The 17,386-nt window shown below is 47.5% G+C and overlaps 1 protein-coding gene across 2 annotated transcripts in view; it reads right to left on the bottom strand.

The window, feature by feature from the left end:
* Positions 1-17,386, bottom strand: part of GSAP (gamma-secretase activating protein) — a 762,740-nt gene that overhangs the window by 24,483 nt on the left and 720,871 nt on the right. For both annotated transcript variants that reach the window (XM_085654015.1, XM_085654016.1), the window contains 2 exons: positions 14,862-14,966; positions 14,651-14,747 (listed from right to left, as the gene is read on the bottom strand). In XM_085654015.1, the coding sequence (XP_085510141.1) occupies positions 14,651-14,747; positions 14,862-14,966 (202 nt within the window). The remainder of the gene's footprint in view (positions 1-14,650; positions 14,748-14,861; positions 14,967-17,386) is intronic.

Below are 17,386 nucleotides of genomic sequence, written 5' to 3'. Positions count from 1 at the left end.
CAAATCGATTAAACTACTGGCCAATATGGCAGGACGGGTGGCACTTATGAAAATGATGATCATCCCCAAATTAATGCATGCCCTCCAGAAAATCCCAATTACTCTAAATAAAGCATTCTTTGATCAGTTGAAATCTCTAGTGGTCAGATTGGCTTGGACTGGTCGTCTGACACAAACAGCAGATACGATAGGGGAGGATTTGTCGCACCACACTTAGGAGTTATATTATGACACAGCGCAGGCCCAGTATGCAAAGCAATGGTTCCACCCTACACGGCACCCACGCACATTAGATCTTAAGACAGGGCTCGGTGCTCCTGCCCTGCTCAATGCCCTGCTGTATAAGCTCTGCCACCCAACCACTGAGATCCATGCAGTGGAATACGTTAGGTGGGCTTAGTCCGGACTTGCATCCTTAACAAATATCAAAGAACTTTCTTCTCCACATCGCCTTCTGTCCCATCAACACAGATTGCCCTTGATCGCTTAACCTGGGATAATCAAATACCTGTGGGATGGCGGAGTTCAAGATGCTGGGTGCCTTACTCCCAAGTGGGAGTTTCCTATCATACACAGACTTCCTTATTGGTAATCCCTGCACATTGATGGATACACTTTCTTTTTTATCAATGCCTAAGGTGCTCTATAAAAGTATTATTCCCGCCAGTGCCAGGAAAGCCAACAGTATTGTTCACTCTATCTGATGTGAACCCAAGCACAGCTCGTTTGATTAGAAGTATGTACATTTGCACACTAAATGCACAAAATAACAACACATTACTACCGGAGATAGAATGCCCCCGATACAGACTTGCTGTACATGGTTCGGTCCTCCCCTGCCCCACCCCATAAATTTAGGCATAAAGGAAAATAATATTGGAGGTGGTACAGGACATTATTGGTGTGCCGTTTCAGTTATGCCCTTTGCTTGCTCTCCTGAGACACGTAAAATAAATTCCCAACCCGTACCATAAACTTCTTGCTGTTACACTTAAACTGTGCAAATGTAGAGTAACTGTAATGGCAGCAAACGATGGCACCATACTATGCAGGTTGGCCGAGAGTCAGGACTAACTGCAGTTAACACTAATGTTTACAAAACACTCCTGGGCGTGCTTCTTGGCCTTGTGATGTCTGGGTCCCTCTGCGAGCCTGCCGTGCCGCAATTATAGCATAATTATGTGACTTAATGAGATGCTTACTATGTATGATTTGCCACTAAGCTTTCTTTTGGTCAATTGAATATAAGTGGTGGATGGGAGGTTGTCCCAGCTTTGTCAAACTTGATTGTACTTGCTACCACTCAGCTAAACTATGGAATGTTATCAAGAGATCATGTATTGCACTCTATTGTCCTGTATTATTGGGCTATGTTATTGTTGAACATCTTAAATAAAAAAATGTTTAAAAGACTGCATGAATCTCGAAAAATAATGTTCGCACATGGGGAGTGGCGCCCAAAGTGGAGGGGGGAAGACATTTTTGGTTTTGTCCGTAATCTTGTTCATCATATCCTGGGGCGTCCCCCAGAAACCAGCATTCTACTCGATAGAGCCCACGAGCAGAACCCAATAGGCAAAACTCCTCCAATCCACTGGATATACTGGTATGCGTGCTTGACTTTCATGGTAAAGAGAAGATCTTGAGAAAAGCACGCAACATGCACGCCATTGAATTCCAGGGACACACTCCGGCCCTCTTTTAGGACCTAGCCGCCCTTACTCTTCAAAAGCATCTAACTTCTCCAGTATTGGGGTGTCTTTCATAGATTCACATGCTTGAATATTCCCCGTCGTCGGAGTGGGAGTCCCACGGTAAATAATATAGCAATATATACAGCCATAATATATATATATATACATAAGTAATCATATAAAACAGAGATATAAGTAAGTAATAACATCAAGAATGTCCCTATAAGAAATTTCCATAGAGATACATGGAAAGAGAAAAAAAGACATTCGTAGTCTATCTCTGTCATTATGTTAGTCCGAACTCCGGCCAATCAGGCGCCAGCTCCTCTCTAGAACCTTCTCCTCAGAGCTCCTCACCTCAGATTTTCTACCGCACGTCGTGTGAAAGGGAGTCTCCCTGAGCTCTGCTCAGTTTTTTCTCTTCAGGATGACTTCAAGTAAGAAGTCTTTGTTTAGACTTTGTTCTTTTGTGGAAAGCTACGTTATTCTCAGAAGATCCACACAGTAAGTGTATTTACTGTCTTTACCCTACCATGAAGTGGGTGAATATAAATTCTGTAGAATTTTTTCTACAAAAACTCTGAAAGACAGGGAAGGCCGTCTCTTGTTGTGGCTCCAGAGACTTAAGGATAAATATGAAGTAATTTTCTGAGGTAGAAAACTTTACTTCTGGCCGTTCCCACACAGCCTCAAAACGCAGTAGTGTACAGGAGTTACCTACTCCTTCCTTAAAAGAAGAAAATGTCTCTGACTATGACATCTGCCACTTCTTCTTCTTTGAATACTGCTGTGTCGCCCACGAGACATAGTTCTCAGGCTAGTGAGGTTTTCAACTTTCCAGTTTTTTCAAAGATGGCTTCATCGTCTACGATGGCTCCGTCTACGATGGCTCCGTCTACGAGGGCTCCGTCTACGAGGGCTCCGTCTACGAGGGCTCCGTCTACGAGGGCTCCGTCTACGAGGGCTCCGTCGACGGGGGCTCCGTCGACGATGGCTCCGTCTACGAGGGCTCCGTCGACGGGGGCTCCGTCGACGATGGCTCCGTCGACGGGGGCTCCGTCGACGATGGCTCCGTCGACGATGGCTCCGTCGACGGCGGTTCCGTCGACGGTGGTTCCGTCTACGGTGATTCCGTCGACGATGGCTCCGTCGACGATGGCTCCGTCGACGATGGCTCCGTCGACGATGATTCCGTCGACGGTGGCTCCGTCTACGATGATTCCGTCTACGGTGATTCCGTCTACGGTGATTCCGTCTACGGTGATTCCGTCTACGGTGATTCCGTCTACGGTGATTCCGTCTACGGTGGTTCCGTCTACGGTGATTCCGTCTACGGTGATTCCGTCTACGGTGGTTCCGTCTACGGTGGTTTCGTCTACGGTGATTCCGTCGACGATGGTTCCGTCGACTATGGTTCCATCGGCAATGAATCTTTCGATGGTGGTTTCCGTCGACGATGGTTCCGTAGACGATTCCGTCTACAAAGATCTCTTCAATAGCCTTCTATGCCTCAGAGCCCGTTGACTGCAGTCTCATCGGTAAAAATAAGGGTTTAAAAAAGACGACTTCTGCACAGAGGTCATTAAAAATCCAAATCTCTTCGACATATACAGCGACTACTTCGTCCTTTGCTGCTGTTCCTTTATTACCATTACCACCGAGTACTTGACAAGAAAGGTCGGGTGAAGTTATATCGGTGGAGGATTCCCGCCTTCCTTAACCATTGTTTTACCACTGACTCAGATCAAGATTCAGAAGAAGGTTTAGCTGAATCGGTTGTGACAACTATAATCGGCGGTTTTTTCCTTTATCACCACAAGTGTCTGTGGTTCCGCTTACTCCAGTGGTGCCAACAACTATATCGGAACCGGTACCGGCTCCAATACTTTCTGTGGTAATACCTACAGTACCGCTGAGACATTCTTCAACTCGGACAGTACCTCCTCATGATACTGAAGAAGAAGAAGAAATTCCTCAGGACAGGGAGGATGGTGAGATTCTCGATGATGGTGGCGATGCTGATGATGATGATGATGGTATGGCGGAGTGGGATAACTATCATGCCCAAACACCATCTCCCTCTCCGGTGCTACCTGGTGACTCACCACCTGTTGATATGCAAGTTCCACCAGTTAAGGGATAGGACAGCACTAACGTTCAAATTAACGAAGGATTATTTCCTGTACGATTTCAAAGATCAGCCTGTTAAACAAACACATACAATCCCTATAATCGAATTTATTGGGGAGGAAGGCAAAAAGATTATGGAGGCCTCATAGTCTTCCAGCACGGGTGCCTTGATTGGAGAAAAAGGTACAAATCACCATTAGGAGCACCAGCGTGCCTCACTGGTCAAGCGAAGCCAGATTCTGTAGTCACACAGGCAGAGCAACGCCGGGCTAGAAACCCTGCATCTACGATCACTGCACCACCTGATCGTGGTCGACGTCGTTTGGATGCCATAGGGTGAAAATTCTCTTCGATGGCTTCCACCATGGTGAGAGCGGCTAATGCTTTGGCCATCCTGGGTCGTTAGGACCGTCAAGTATGGGCGGATATGTCAACACTAGTTGAGCAACTGCCGGAACCGTCAAAGACCATGGCATATGACGAAGAAGAGGTTTTATTCGGAGATCAGGTGGATGAAGCTCTCCAATCGATAAAGAAAGATACAGATACTGCTCGCTCTCTGGGCACATTGCAATTTTGATAACAACCCTTTCGGGGTGCACGCGGACGCGGCACCTCTATTTTCGAAGAGGAATCAATCAATATCGACCTTATAACCAGGGTTCAAACCGATATTCCTCTAACCAACAGCAAACTTCTCGACAGCAGTCTTCCAAGACTTACAGAGGAAAATCCTCTTACAAGGGTTACACTCCTAAGAGACATGACTTCCATCAGTCCCAGAAAATTGGAGATCGAATCTATCGGTACTATTTTCAATGGTCCTCCATACAAGGAACCGTTGGGTTTTGGAAATTATAGCAAGAGGTCACACTTTGGAGTTCATCGAATTCCCTCCACCCACACCACCTACCGGACTGCCACCGGCTCATATCAAAGAACTGTTACAAGTTCAATTTCTATAACACAAGGGAGCCATAGGAGTAGTACCAAGATTTCAAAAGAGGGAAAGGATTTATTCCCGATTCTTCCTTATCACCAAAAGGAAGGGGGAATGGAAGCCCATTCTAGATCTGAGGGCTCTCAGCAGGTATCTAAAGAAACATTCTTTTCGTAGGCGAACGCATGTAGAGATCTTGCGATTATTTTCACAAGGAGATTTCATGGAAACAATCAACCTCCAAGATGCATATTTACATATCTCCATACTACGACAACATCGGAAATTTCTTCGTTTTCGAGTGGGTCGAGGGGATTTTCCAGTTCAAAGTTTACCATTCGGACTGCGCTCGGCCCCTCGAGGGTTTACAAGGGTGCTAGCCCCTGTGGTAGCGTCCTACGTTCCAGGGTGTTCAGATCTTTCCATTTCTGGACGACTATCTCCTAAAATCACAATCGAAAGTTCAACTTCTACAACACACACATCTTTGACAGGAGGTGGTTTCGCGCCTTAGGGCTCTCCATAAATACCACAAAGTCCCATCTACTGCCTTCTCATCGCACGGATTTTCTGGGAGCAACTTTAGACACAGTGTCAGCAAGGGCACTTCTCTCCCAAGACCGTCTTCAAAAAATTCTCCGACTGGTAACCCTTGTCAGATCAAAAAGACCCGTTTCTGTAAGAATATTGAAGTCCTTTCTGAAAATGGCGTCATCATGCATTGCATTGATCCCTCATTGCAGATTACAGACACGCCCCATCCAAGGAGTACTGGATGTCCAAGAACGCCAGGTTACAGGTTCTTTGAACGATGTTGTAAACGTCACAGATCGGATGAAGTTGGCGCAAAGGTGGTGGACGCAACTGTTAAATCTAACGGAAGGCATTTCTCTTCTGACAATGGTACCAGACATGACAATAACAGACGCCTCTCTGGAAGGATGGGGTGCTCATTTGGAGGTTTTTATCAATAAAAGGAAAATGGTCAATATGTTAAAAAAAAAAAAAAAAAAAAAACCTGGCACTTCTACAGGTTGGATCTCATGGCTATATATTGCTGGCTCTCAAAGCTTTTCATCCTTTAATCCAAGGAGAATCAGTCCTGATACAGACAGACTATACAACCTGCATGCACTATATAAACAAGCAGGGCAGGATAAAATCTCCGAAACTGTCTCGACTAGCTCAGTCGATTTGGGATTGGTCTATCAACCATCGCATCACGATATGCAGCAGTTAATCGACCGGGGGTATCCAATATCCTGGCGGATTCCCTGAGCGGGTCCTCCTCATCGACCCATGAATGGGAGTTGCATCAACCAACTCTAGAGAGGATATTTCAACGATGGGGTCGCCCACAGCTGGATCTCTTTGCCACACTAGAGAACCGGAAATGCCGTGATTACGCAAGCTGGCTTCCCCACAAAAGATCTCTGGGCAATGCCTTTTGATGGACTGGTACGATCTGTTTGACTACGTTTTTTCTTTCCCCAATCCCACTCGTACCTCGAGTTTCTGTGGTAGATGCGGAGGCAACCTTGCCATCTACTTCTATAGCCCCCCGTTGGCCTCGGCAGGCATGGTTCTCAGAACTACTCCTATTGTCTCAATCCGAACCAATCATTCTACAGCCTCGTGCAGATCTACTCACGATGGACAAGGGGAAAATTGGTCATCCGAATCCCTCCTCACTGAGCTTATCAGCTTGGAACCTGAGCACTGTGAATTTGCCCATTTGGATACTCCACAGGACTGTAGAGACATTTTAGCTCAGGCGAGGGCTCCTTCTACGGTGAAAACGTACAAATTAAAGTGGAAAAGTGTTCCCCACTGGTGTGCATCTAATGGGGTGCACCCGTTTTCACTCCACACCAGAACAATTTTTACCGTTCTTCTTGCATTTAGCTAACTCCGGGTTTCTCTCATGCAACCTTTAGGGGTTTTTTCTGGCGGCAATTTTCCGTTTCCGTCAGGATGGTTCAACTTCCCTTTTGTTTCTTCAAGGATTATCCATCAATTCGTCTAGGGGTTATTTTGTAAATCTCCTCCATTGTGGCATCTGAACATCGTATTGGCTCAACTAATGAGACCACCGTACGAACCGATTCACAAGGTCGAGTTGTAGTATCTAACATGGAAGGTGGCTTTTCTTCGGGCGCTAACGTCTTCACGTCGCGTCCGTGACATTCATGCATTTACAATAAATCCACCTTTTTCCTACAGTTCAAACCAGATTCTGTAGTAGTGCGTACAGATCCAAATTTCTTGCTGAAGGTGCCTTCAGACGTTCATATTAACGAACCAGTGATTTTAAGAACTTTCTTTGCTATCCGCAAACTCCTACGGAGCAGAGATTACATTCCCTGGATGTGAAACTAGGTTTAACATTCTACATCAGCAGAACGGCTGCTTTACGAAGGATTGATCAACTATTCATAGTTTATGGACGCTTTCACAAAGGTCGTCCAGTGACGAAACCAACTATTGCACGTTAAGTTTCAGCTGCCATCGTCTTCTGCCATCAAAAGGCAAACAAGCCATTGCAGTCACCAGTGAGGGCTCACTCCACCAGAGCAATGTCTTCCTCAACTGCTTTATTTGCTGGAGTGCCTTTGCATCAGAGCTGCAGAGCAGCTACGTGGTCGAGCAGACACACGTTTACAAGACACTATTGCTTGACAACTTTAAACGAGGAGGATGCTGCAGTTGGGCAGGCAGTGCTTCGCAATCTTTTTTAAATAAGATGAGCCTCTTCCTTCCCTCCTCCATATTGTTTCCATTTATAATTGACATAATGATGCATTTATACTGTTACAGTTATTCAGTACTGTCATATGCATAAGAAGATTGATTGTCATTACAATTTCGAAGCTGTGTGATCATGGAAACAATGATATTGTTACTGCTAGCTATTCTATATTCAAGCATGTGAATCTATGAAAGACACCCCAATACTGGAGAAGAACAATTGTTACTTACCTGTAAACAGGTGGTTCTCCAGTATTGGTGTCTTTCATAGATTCACATGCGACCCTCCCTCCTCCCTTCAGAGGCTCTCTTCTCCTCATACACTCTGAGTCACTATGGTGCTACGAAAATCTGAGGTGAGGAGCTCTGAGGAGAAGGTTCTAGAGAGGAGCTGGCGCCTGATTGGCCGGAGTTCGGACTAACATAATGACAGAGATAGACTACGAATGTCTTTTTTTCTCTTTCCATGTATCTCTATGGAAATTTCTTATAGGGACATTCTTGATGTTATTACTTACTTATATCTCTGTTTTATATGATTACTTATGTATATATATATATATTATGGCTGTATATATTGCTATATTATTTACCGTGGGACTCCCACTCCGACGACGGGGAATATTCAAGCATGTGAATCTATGAAAGACACCAATACTGGAGAACCACCTGTTTACAGGTAAGTAACAATTGTTCTTTTCACCCAACTACAGCTCACCTTCGCAGCCATGGGATCACTTATTCCTGGGGCCACCCATTTCGCCTGATCTTCCCCTGTGAGGAAAGGCTTCACCAATTACGCTCTTTAATTGAGACTTGCCCTATGCTGGGAATTGAGCCCCCAGAACAGCAGCAGACGAGAGGGTTCCCCTCTACCTCCCAAAGAGAGCGGAACTCTGGATGGCAGAGAGTAAATAGACGCCACACAGTGAAAAAAACAGACCCAGAGGAGATCGACAAGGGCCAGCAGGCAGTGTTAGAGGCAGTTACCTAGGCCATAGCGAAAGCTGAAGGGGATTGACAATCTGGCCACACATAAACTCTGAGCATCGAAACGGGGCAGGGCGGCGGGAGGGAGGGTCGGGTCCATTGACCACATTGACAACTCCACTGAACTCACCATGCAGTCTCTGGAAGCTGCGGGACGAATTGTTGGGTTTATATTTTTGTTGTTATTTGTTCTGATTGGATTTTGTCTTGGGTAATACACTAATCCGCAAACGGATTGGGCGGTAGCTCACTTACTTTTCCCACAATAGGATAATTAACTTTGATAGCAGCCCCAGAGGGGGGGATGGAGCTGATACAGACAGGGGCAGGCGAAACCCCATGTGACTTATGGCTGGTAACCTCCTTAGACTCCTTACACTTAATGTGCGTGGTCTTAACAACCCTGTCAAATGCAGGGCGTTACTTAACTATCTTGAATCCATACATGCAAACATATTCTTTCTACAGGAGATCCACTTCTAGCCAGGAATAGTCATAGATTGCGGCCTAGGGCTTTTCCACAGCAGTTTTTCTCTTCTGCCCCTTCTAAATCAGCAGGTGTGGCCATTCTGGTGGCTAAATCTTTTCAGGGTAGGGTGGAGCAGAAAAAATATGAGCTCAGGGGCAGACTCCTCATATACTGTTTTTCCCTTGCAGGAAGGCCACTAGTGCTGGGTTCCATTTATTCACCTAATGAGAGCCAGGAGGAGTTCTTGCATGACGCCTTGGAGAGGGCGCTGGACACGGAGGAACACTTGGTACTGCTGGGAGGGGATCTTAATTTAGTGTTCGACAACTCGCTGGACAGATCAACCCGGAGGCAGGGTCAGGTGGGGGCACTGTCGGGCAAGGGCCAGGAGAAACTGCATGAAATGGGAGTGGTGGATTTGCGGAGGTTCAGGCACCCGCAGGCTAAGTAATACTCCTTTTACTTTAACGCACATAAAACATTTGCCAGGCTGGATTACATTCTGGGCATGCGGGAGACACAACTGCTCAAACGATATTGAAATCCATACGGCTGCACTGCCAGATCATGGCGAAGTTGCTATCACGCTGTCCTTTTCCCCGGTGACCCCCCCCACCCGACATTGGCGACTGTGCAACACATTGCTGCACCATCAGGAAGTTATAAAACAAATCCAGCAATCACAAAGATTTCCTCACACACGACACTCCAGATACTTCACTAACAGCCTTTTGGGACACACTCAAAGTAGTCTTGAGGGGAGAGTTTATTGCAATAGCATGTGCAGACAACAAAACCTGTAGGGAGAAAAGGTTGGACCTCATTAGGCACACCAAAGAGCTCGAACACATCCACCGCGATAGAGCTCCCACAATGTGGCACCAGCTTAGCAAAGTTCGCGCTCAGCTGGTGGCGATAGATATGGACAGGGCAAAATAAACCGCTCTGCGCTTGCGCCACTCTTACTATGTGGGGGAGGGAACAAATGTGGTCGCCACCTAGCCAATAACTTGCGGACAAAAAGACAGGACTAAGGCATCCAATCAATTTACACAACGCAAGGGGAGCTGAGCTGGCGTCTGAGGGCCCAGACATAGCGAACACTTTCAGAGATTTCTATGCACGCCTCTACTCCGGTCAATCTCTAGACCCTGAGACCAGAGCTCACTACCTCCATGAGGCATGAACAGCTTTCCTTACTCCTGACCAGGCGGAATCCCTCAACGGGGATTTCCGCATAGAGTAGGTCATATCGGCCATTGCATGTCTCAAACTCGCTAAATAACCAGGCTCGGGCGGCTACTCGACGGCCTTTTACAAGACTTTCTGCCCAGTCCTTGCACCTCTCCTGACAAGGCTCTTTAATTCTTTCTCGGAGCCCGGCGCAATCCCAGCCTCGATGCTTGCATCCTCTATAATAGTTCTGCCCAAGCCGGGCAAAGATAAATCGAGATGAAGCTCAAACAGACCCATTTAGTTGTTTAACATAGATTTAAAATTATTCACCAGCATTATCGCTCAATGTATACTTACACTTCCTAGTGGACCCGGACCAAGCAGGCTTTTTTCCCTGTATACAAACTACTGATCAATCAGGGAATTGTAAGCGCGCTACTAACCCATGAGAGTCTCAAGGCGCTGAGGGGGTGGGGCGCAGATTTGTTTAGCCGAAGAGCCAGGTCTTGAGGGTCTTCCTAAAGTTGTTCAGGGTGGGGGCGCGTCTGATGTCTGCCGATAGCTCATTCCAGGTCTTGGCTGCAATGTGAGAGAAGGATTTTCAGCTTGCTCTGGCTCTGTGGATGCGCAGGGGTTCGGGCCAGTGCGAAGATCGAAAGTTTCTTTTGGGTATGTTGAAGTTGATTCTGTCGTTGAGATATTTGAGTCCGTTGTTATGTAGGAATTTGTAGGTGTGAGTGAGGATTTTGAAAGTGACTCTTTTCTCCACGGGGAGCCAGTGGAGACTTCATAGGTGTTGGCTGATGTGTTCATGTCGGGGGATGCCGAGGACGAGCCTGGCAACGGTGTTCTGTATTGTCTGGAGTTTGCGGAGTAGGGACTTGTTGCCGGCGTAGAGTGTGTTTCCATAGTCCAGTCTGCTGGTGATGAGTGCATGGGGGACTGTTTTCCTTGACTCAGGGGGATCCTCTTGAAGGTTTTGCGGAGGATGTGGAGGGTGTTGAAGCAGCTGGAGGTGACGGCGTTGACCTGTTGGTTCATGGTGAGTGATGAATAGAGTACGATGCCGAGGTTCTTGGCATGGTCTGAGGGGGTAGGTGGGCTTCCGAGGGCGGTCAGCCACCAGGTGCTGTCCGATGCAGAAAGGGTGGTACCAAGGATGATGACTTCTGTCTTCTCGGCGTTGAGCTTCAGGCAGCTGTTGGTCAGCCAGACTGCGACGTCTTGCATTATTTTCTGGAAATTGAGTTTGGTAGTGGTGGGGTCTTTGGTGAGGGAGAGGATGAGCTGGGTGTTGTCGGCATAGGATACGATGTTGAGGCTGTGTTGTCGGACGATGGCTGCGAGGGGGGCCATGTAGTGGGTGGGGCTTAGTGATAAACCCTGTGGGACTCCACAGGTGATTTTCGTGGGGTCTGAGAGGAAGGGTGGGAGTCTGATCCTTTGGCTTCCTCCGGTGAGGAATGATCGGATCCAGTCCAGGGCTGTTCCTTGTATACATGCACCGTGTAGTCTGGCGACTAGTGTGTGGTGGGAGACAGTATTGAAGGCCGCTGATAGGTCAAGTAGGATAAGGGCTGCGGAGTGGCCTTGGTCCAGGAGGGTGCGGATGTCATCTGTGGTGGCGAATAGGGCGGTCTCTGTGCTGTGGCGATAATACCAAACGTATTCTCCACATCACTGACAAGGCTGGTAGGGCACAGGGAGATTACATGCTGCTAGCAGTGGATGCAGAGAAGGCCTTTGACCGGGTCCACTGGCCATTTTTAGAAGAGGTTCTCAAACATTTTGGATTTCGAGATAAATGCAGGACTGAATTTTTAACTGCTATCACGCCCTAACGGCAGCGGTCCGTCTCAATGGGTACACTTCTACCCCCTTCCCAGAGGCACCAGGCAGGGCGGCCCTCTGTACCCCTTGCTCTTCGCCCTCTATATGGAGCCCATGGACCAGAGGATCCGGGACCAACCGGACATCTGCAGTGCGCACTTCAGAGGGGACTGCATCTCCATCAGTTTATATGAGGATGACGTCCGTTCCACATTGGAGAGACCAACTACCTCCCTGACAGCTTTTTCGGGGGAGCTAGGGGTGTTCGGGGGAGCTTTGGGGTTTCAAATAAACAGAGACGTCCCAGGCTCTTAACCTCTCCATGCCGCCTCACATAGTCGGGCAACTGGCGAAGCTTTACCCCATTCAATGGGCCTCCAAGACGATCCCATATCTGGTGATTGAATTGGCCGCCACAACTCGTGCTCTAGTAAAGTGCAACTACAAGGCGCTACTTCGCCAAATCCGGTAAGATCTAGGAAGGTGGAAACACCTCCGAATCTCTTGGCTGGGATGGATTGCGGCTTCTAAAATGACAATCCTCCCCAAAGTCTTGTCCTCTTCCAAACTCTACCCCTCTTGTCGCCACCAGGCATTAACACCGCACTCAAGTCTGAGTACGCGCAATTTATCTGGCAGGGTAGGAAACCCCGTATGAAAAGATATTTGATACCACCAGACATAGGGGGCCTGGGAATCCCGGACCTACAACAGTACTACAAGGCGGAACAACTGCGTTTCCTGGTGGAGTGGGGTCACCCAGAGTCCTAAAAGCACTGGCTCTTCCAGGACAGGACAGTGGTGGGAACATCTCTTTGGAAGATCCCCTTTCTCTCTAAAAAGCACAGGCCCCCATCCTTGTATCTATCGCCGGTAAGCCGGAGGACCATGAATGCCTGGGATCAAATCAGTATTTAACACGGACTGACCACCCATCCATCACCATTGACCCCTCTCTCTTAAAATCCAGATTTCACTCCAGGGGCTGCGGCTGGGTGATTCGCGACCTGGAGACGGTTGGCCTGCCGTTCTATGGGCCTGTTTTTTTAACCCGGACAGCTTACTTTCCTTTCCCCAGATGCGTTAAGAATTTGGATTTCCCGAGTCTGACAGGCTGCACTACCTACAACATTGGATCATGCACCCACTAAATAGGCCCAACATAAATAGGCCCAACAAGCAGCGCTATTTAACCCAGTATGAAAAATGGCTTCTGGCTAAATCGTCGTATAAAAGTCCAATATTCGAAATACACGCCATCTTACTCCAAAGGCATAATCACACTATCAAGGAGGGGCAGGCTAGATGGGAGGAGGAACTCGGGCGGACTTTGAGCGCCAGAGAATGGGAGGACATATCATACAGGGCCCATCACACAGCCCACTGCACAGCTCTCACTGAGACGCTGACCAAAATCGCAACATACTGGTATTATACGCCGGTCAGGATACATAGAAAAAGGCCAGCACAAAGCGTTAACTGCTGGCGGGGCTGTAGGGGGCTAGGGACTTTAACACATATAGTGTAGGACTGCCCCCAGATTAAGCAATACTGGAAACAGGTTATAGATGATATAGATCGCCACCAGGACACTCAGCTGCTGTGATTCCCGGCCTACATACTTCTAGGGCTTCCGAATCCTCTCACATTCCCTTTAAAATATAAGTGTGGCCGCCAGATTGGCATGGCACTGGGAGCAGCCACTCAAACTATCCTTGGTCACTGGGGCATGGCACTTGTCCCTACCCATACCAACTGGCTACACAAGATATAGCACATTCTAGGAATGGAGAAGATCACCATGTCCTTAGCTAGGAAAGGATCAGAGTTCTCAGGTACATGGGGCCCATTTGTGTCTTTATTATCGCAGGAGTTTCACGAGCTGACTTGCCCCAGCTATCTCCGGCTACTGCGCCTGACTGAGGCGCACCCTCAAGCAGCAAATGCAGAAAGTGAAAGACTTCCCTATTACACAATGGGTATTGTCCTGAGAGGTGTGAGTGGGGGAGGGAGGTTGAAAATGGGGGGTTGGGCTTAGTTCTTTTGTTATCAGCACAAAATAATGCTTTGTAAAGCTGCACTGCGGGTGTTCACCCAGGGTGGTAGTGAATCTGCTGCTGGTGCTTGTTTTGTCTCATTTGGAAATGCTAATAAAAGATTTAAACCATAAAAGACTCCATGAATACTTAACAGCTCACTGACACTCCTTTGATAGCTTGCAGAGTGAAGTACCTATAATATTAAAGCAAACCTAAGAACTACAAGGAACCTAATACCCACAGACATAAGAATCTGTGCTACTAAATTTGTAATGTGACAGGTGAGCTTTGAGATATGCAGCTACATGGTCCTCAAATGGTACATGAGACTTAAAGACAGGAAGTGCTTCAAAGCTACACCTAATAGAGGCTGGTTTGATGGTGTGCTGTCACAGAACGTTTCGATTTAATAGTTTTGAAAATATTTCTGTCTTATGTCTTTCCTCGGAAGGCTAAAGGGAGCATTGCTTTTTAATCTATCCTGCAACTGGGTGTTCTCAAATATTGGACTATATCTTAATACTGAAAGCAATATTGCAAACATAATTAAGATTGTATCATTCAAAGTGTGCATATACCTACTAATTTACAGGTGCATAAAATTGTATGAATATATACATTAAGTGTAAAATACCTTTGTCCTCCACCTCTGCAAGCATGCCAACTAAATAGTTCAGTGGCAGAAACATCACGCAGGCTGCTGAAGTCTCAATCGTGGATAGACTGTAGAGCTGTTCATAAATACACAGGAAACAGTTAAAGGCATTTGTTCATCACCTCAACATTACCATGCATGCTTTCCACAGACCAACAAATGCATCCAGAGTTATTGTCTATTACTTCACCTCTTTTGTCCAACGTTTCTCCAGCAAGCGCTTCACATAGTTTGTTGCGTAAAAATGAGAGCTAACCGGATGGTCCCACAACTGGAAAGCTTTTTCACACATTGCCTAAAAATGAGGAAAAGAACATGTACTCAGCTCTTTACACCATTCCGGTTAAATTATGTAACAGAAAGGAGGACTTTTACTCCAAAACACTTGATACCTAAACATTTGGCACTGTGATATCCTGCTGCATGAGAGGAGAGGGCTTCTTTTCAGGAAATCCTGACTTGGCTGTTTAACTGTTCTCTTCCAGATTTCCCAGATTTGGAATATTACTGCAGAGAGCAGGAGACGAGCTGGAGCTAAAGTGATCAGTCGCTTTAACTCCACTCCGGTTCCTGCATAAAGACCTCTTCCTTTCAAAAGATACAGCTCTGACTGGACAGGGTTTATGGTGAGTGATTTAAGTCACGCTGTTTTGGTTTATAAACCCACGAGTCCGTCCGGGATAAAGTATCTGACGGTTCGAACAATCGCTGTTCAAATCAACAAGGGCAGTAGCTTGGCCCTAGATCCCAGTGGTAAACTACTAAACCCCATATGGCTACGGCCCAGCGACCACGAACTGCCCCACAACCACAGACAAGGTCTCAAATCCTCAAAGAAGTCAGTATAAATAATTTTCAAGCAACAGGAGTAAAATCTCACTAGCGTGCTTGTGCAAGATCTACAACAATGTTGTTTAACACCAATCTTCAACAATATTTAGCTAAGAAAGGTGAAAAATACTAACAAATATGTAGGAACCCAAATCCTTCAAAAACACATGAAAGATTAGGGATTGGACACCATTTAACTGGTCACCTGATCAAAGACGAACTTGCACCCAAGAGTATACCCCATTTACAAACCGTAATCCTTTTTAGTTAGCTTAAGCATGAACAATGGTGTCCACTGTATGAGCAAGAAGTGATACAAACAAAGCACAAAAACCCACTCGAAGTAAGCAAAATGGAAAACAGGAGAATGCCAGTTTACAGTCAGAAAATGTCCTGTTTTTTGATCTAGGTGATGTAGGGAAATATGGACGAAAGGAGGATTGGCATACTGATGAGTGCTTATGTTAATGATCAAAGTTAAGAGTTGTAGAAACAGACTGTTGAGTGGTTTTGAGTGGAGCAGGCCTAAAAATGTATGCTAGGCCCCACATGGCTTCAACTTGATGCAAAATGCCTTCTTTACCAGAGGTAGGGCAATTGGTTCCACAAAAACCTTAGTCCAAACCGTATCATGTGACCGGGATATCAAATATCAGAATCTCCCATTCTGTATCTTATTTAAGACACAGTAGCGGGAATGTGATAGGTGGATATGTTGATATGAGTTTTGCAAGCATACCCTACCCTCTGATACTGCTCGCAGGCAGTTCGCTCCCCCTGCTGCTGCATTGCTTTGCCAGACTTTGCCTTATTTACCTACTTTTGTTTTCCTTCCGCATTTCTTGTGCCCCGTTGCCTAATTTTGTTTTCCTTCCGCATTTCTTGTGCCCTGTTGCCTAATTTTGTTTTCCTTCTGCATCTCTTGTGCCCGGTTTTCCCTTAGCTCCCCCCGCCGTCCCTCACCAGCTTCTTTCCCGCCGCTGTGTCCCTGCGGCCCAGCCCCCCTGCTCTCCCATTCGCCACCCCGCTCCCACCTCCCAGCTGCTCCTCCCTCCCACCTCCCCTCATATGGAGAGCGCACGCAGCGTCCGTGCCTAAGGCAAGCCCGTCTGCGCCCATCCGTGCCTGGACCGCGCCCAGCGCCAGACCCCCTGGCCCCCGCGGACGCCACGACGCCCGACACCGCTAAATGCCAGCACCCTCCACGCACCCAACACCGGACGATCACACACCTGCTTCCTGGCTGCCCCGAAACGCACCCACAGACCTTTCACCTGCCGGAACTGCAGCTTCACCAGCATCCGCCCTGCCAAGCTGCCGACCAGGAAAGAACCCAACTACCTCAAATGCATCCTCCTCAACACCCGCTCCGCCCGCAAACACGTTGTTGAACTCTGGGACCAACTCAACCTCCCCAGACGTCGCCTTCCTGACAGAGACATGGCTGAACCCCGCCTCAGCACCCGACATCTCCATAGCCATCCCGGAAGGCTACAAGATCACCTGCAGGGACCGCACCAACGGACAGGAGGAGGAATCACCATCGTCCACAGGAACACTCTCAGAGTCTCGACCAACACCGACGACACCAGCACTTCCAGATCCACACCGACCCAAACACCACCCTCAGAGGAACCCTCGTCTACAGACCCCCCCGGACCCTGACCACAGTTCAGCGACTCCATCGCCGACTTCATCAGCACACACGCCCTCGCCTCCACGGACTACATCCTCCTCGGGGACCTGAACTTCCATCTCGAGAACAACGACGACACCAACTCCACCACCCTGATCAACAACCTAGCCAACCTCGGACTCAGACAACTCGCCACAACACCCACCCCCGCCGTTGGCCACAGGCTTGACCCCATCTTCTCCGCAAGC

This window comes from Triturus cristatus, chromosome 4_1, assembly GCF_964204655.1.
Source record: "Triturus cristatus chromosome 4_1, aTriCri1.1, whole genome shotgun sequence".
Lineage (NCBI taxonomy): Eukaryota > Metazoa > Chordata > Amphibia > Caudata > Salamandridae > Triturus > Triturus cristatus.
Note: the sequence above shows the minus strand (reverse complement) of the source record. Positions and strands in the feature narration are given on the sequence as shown.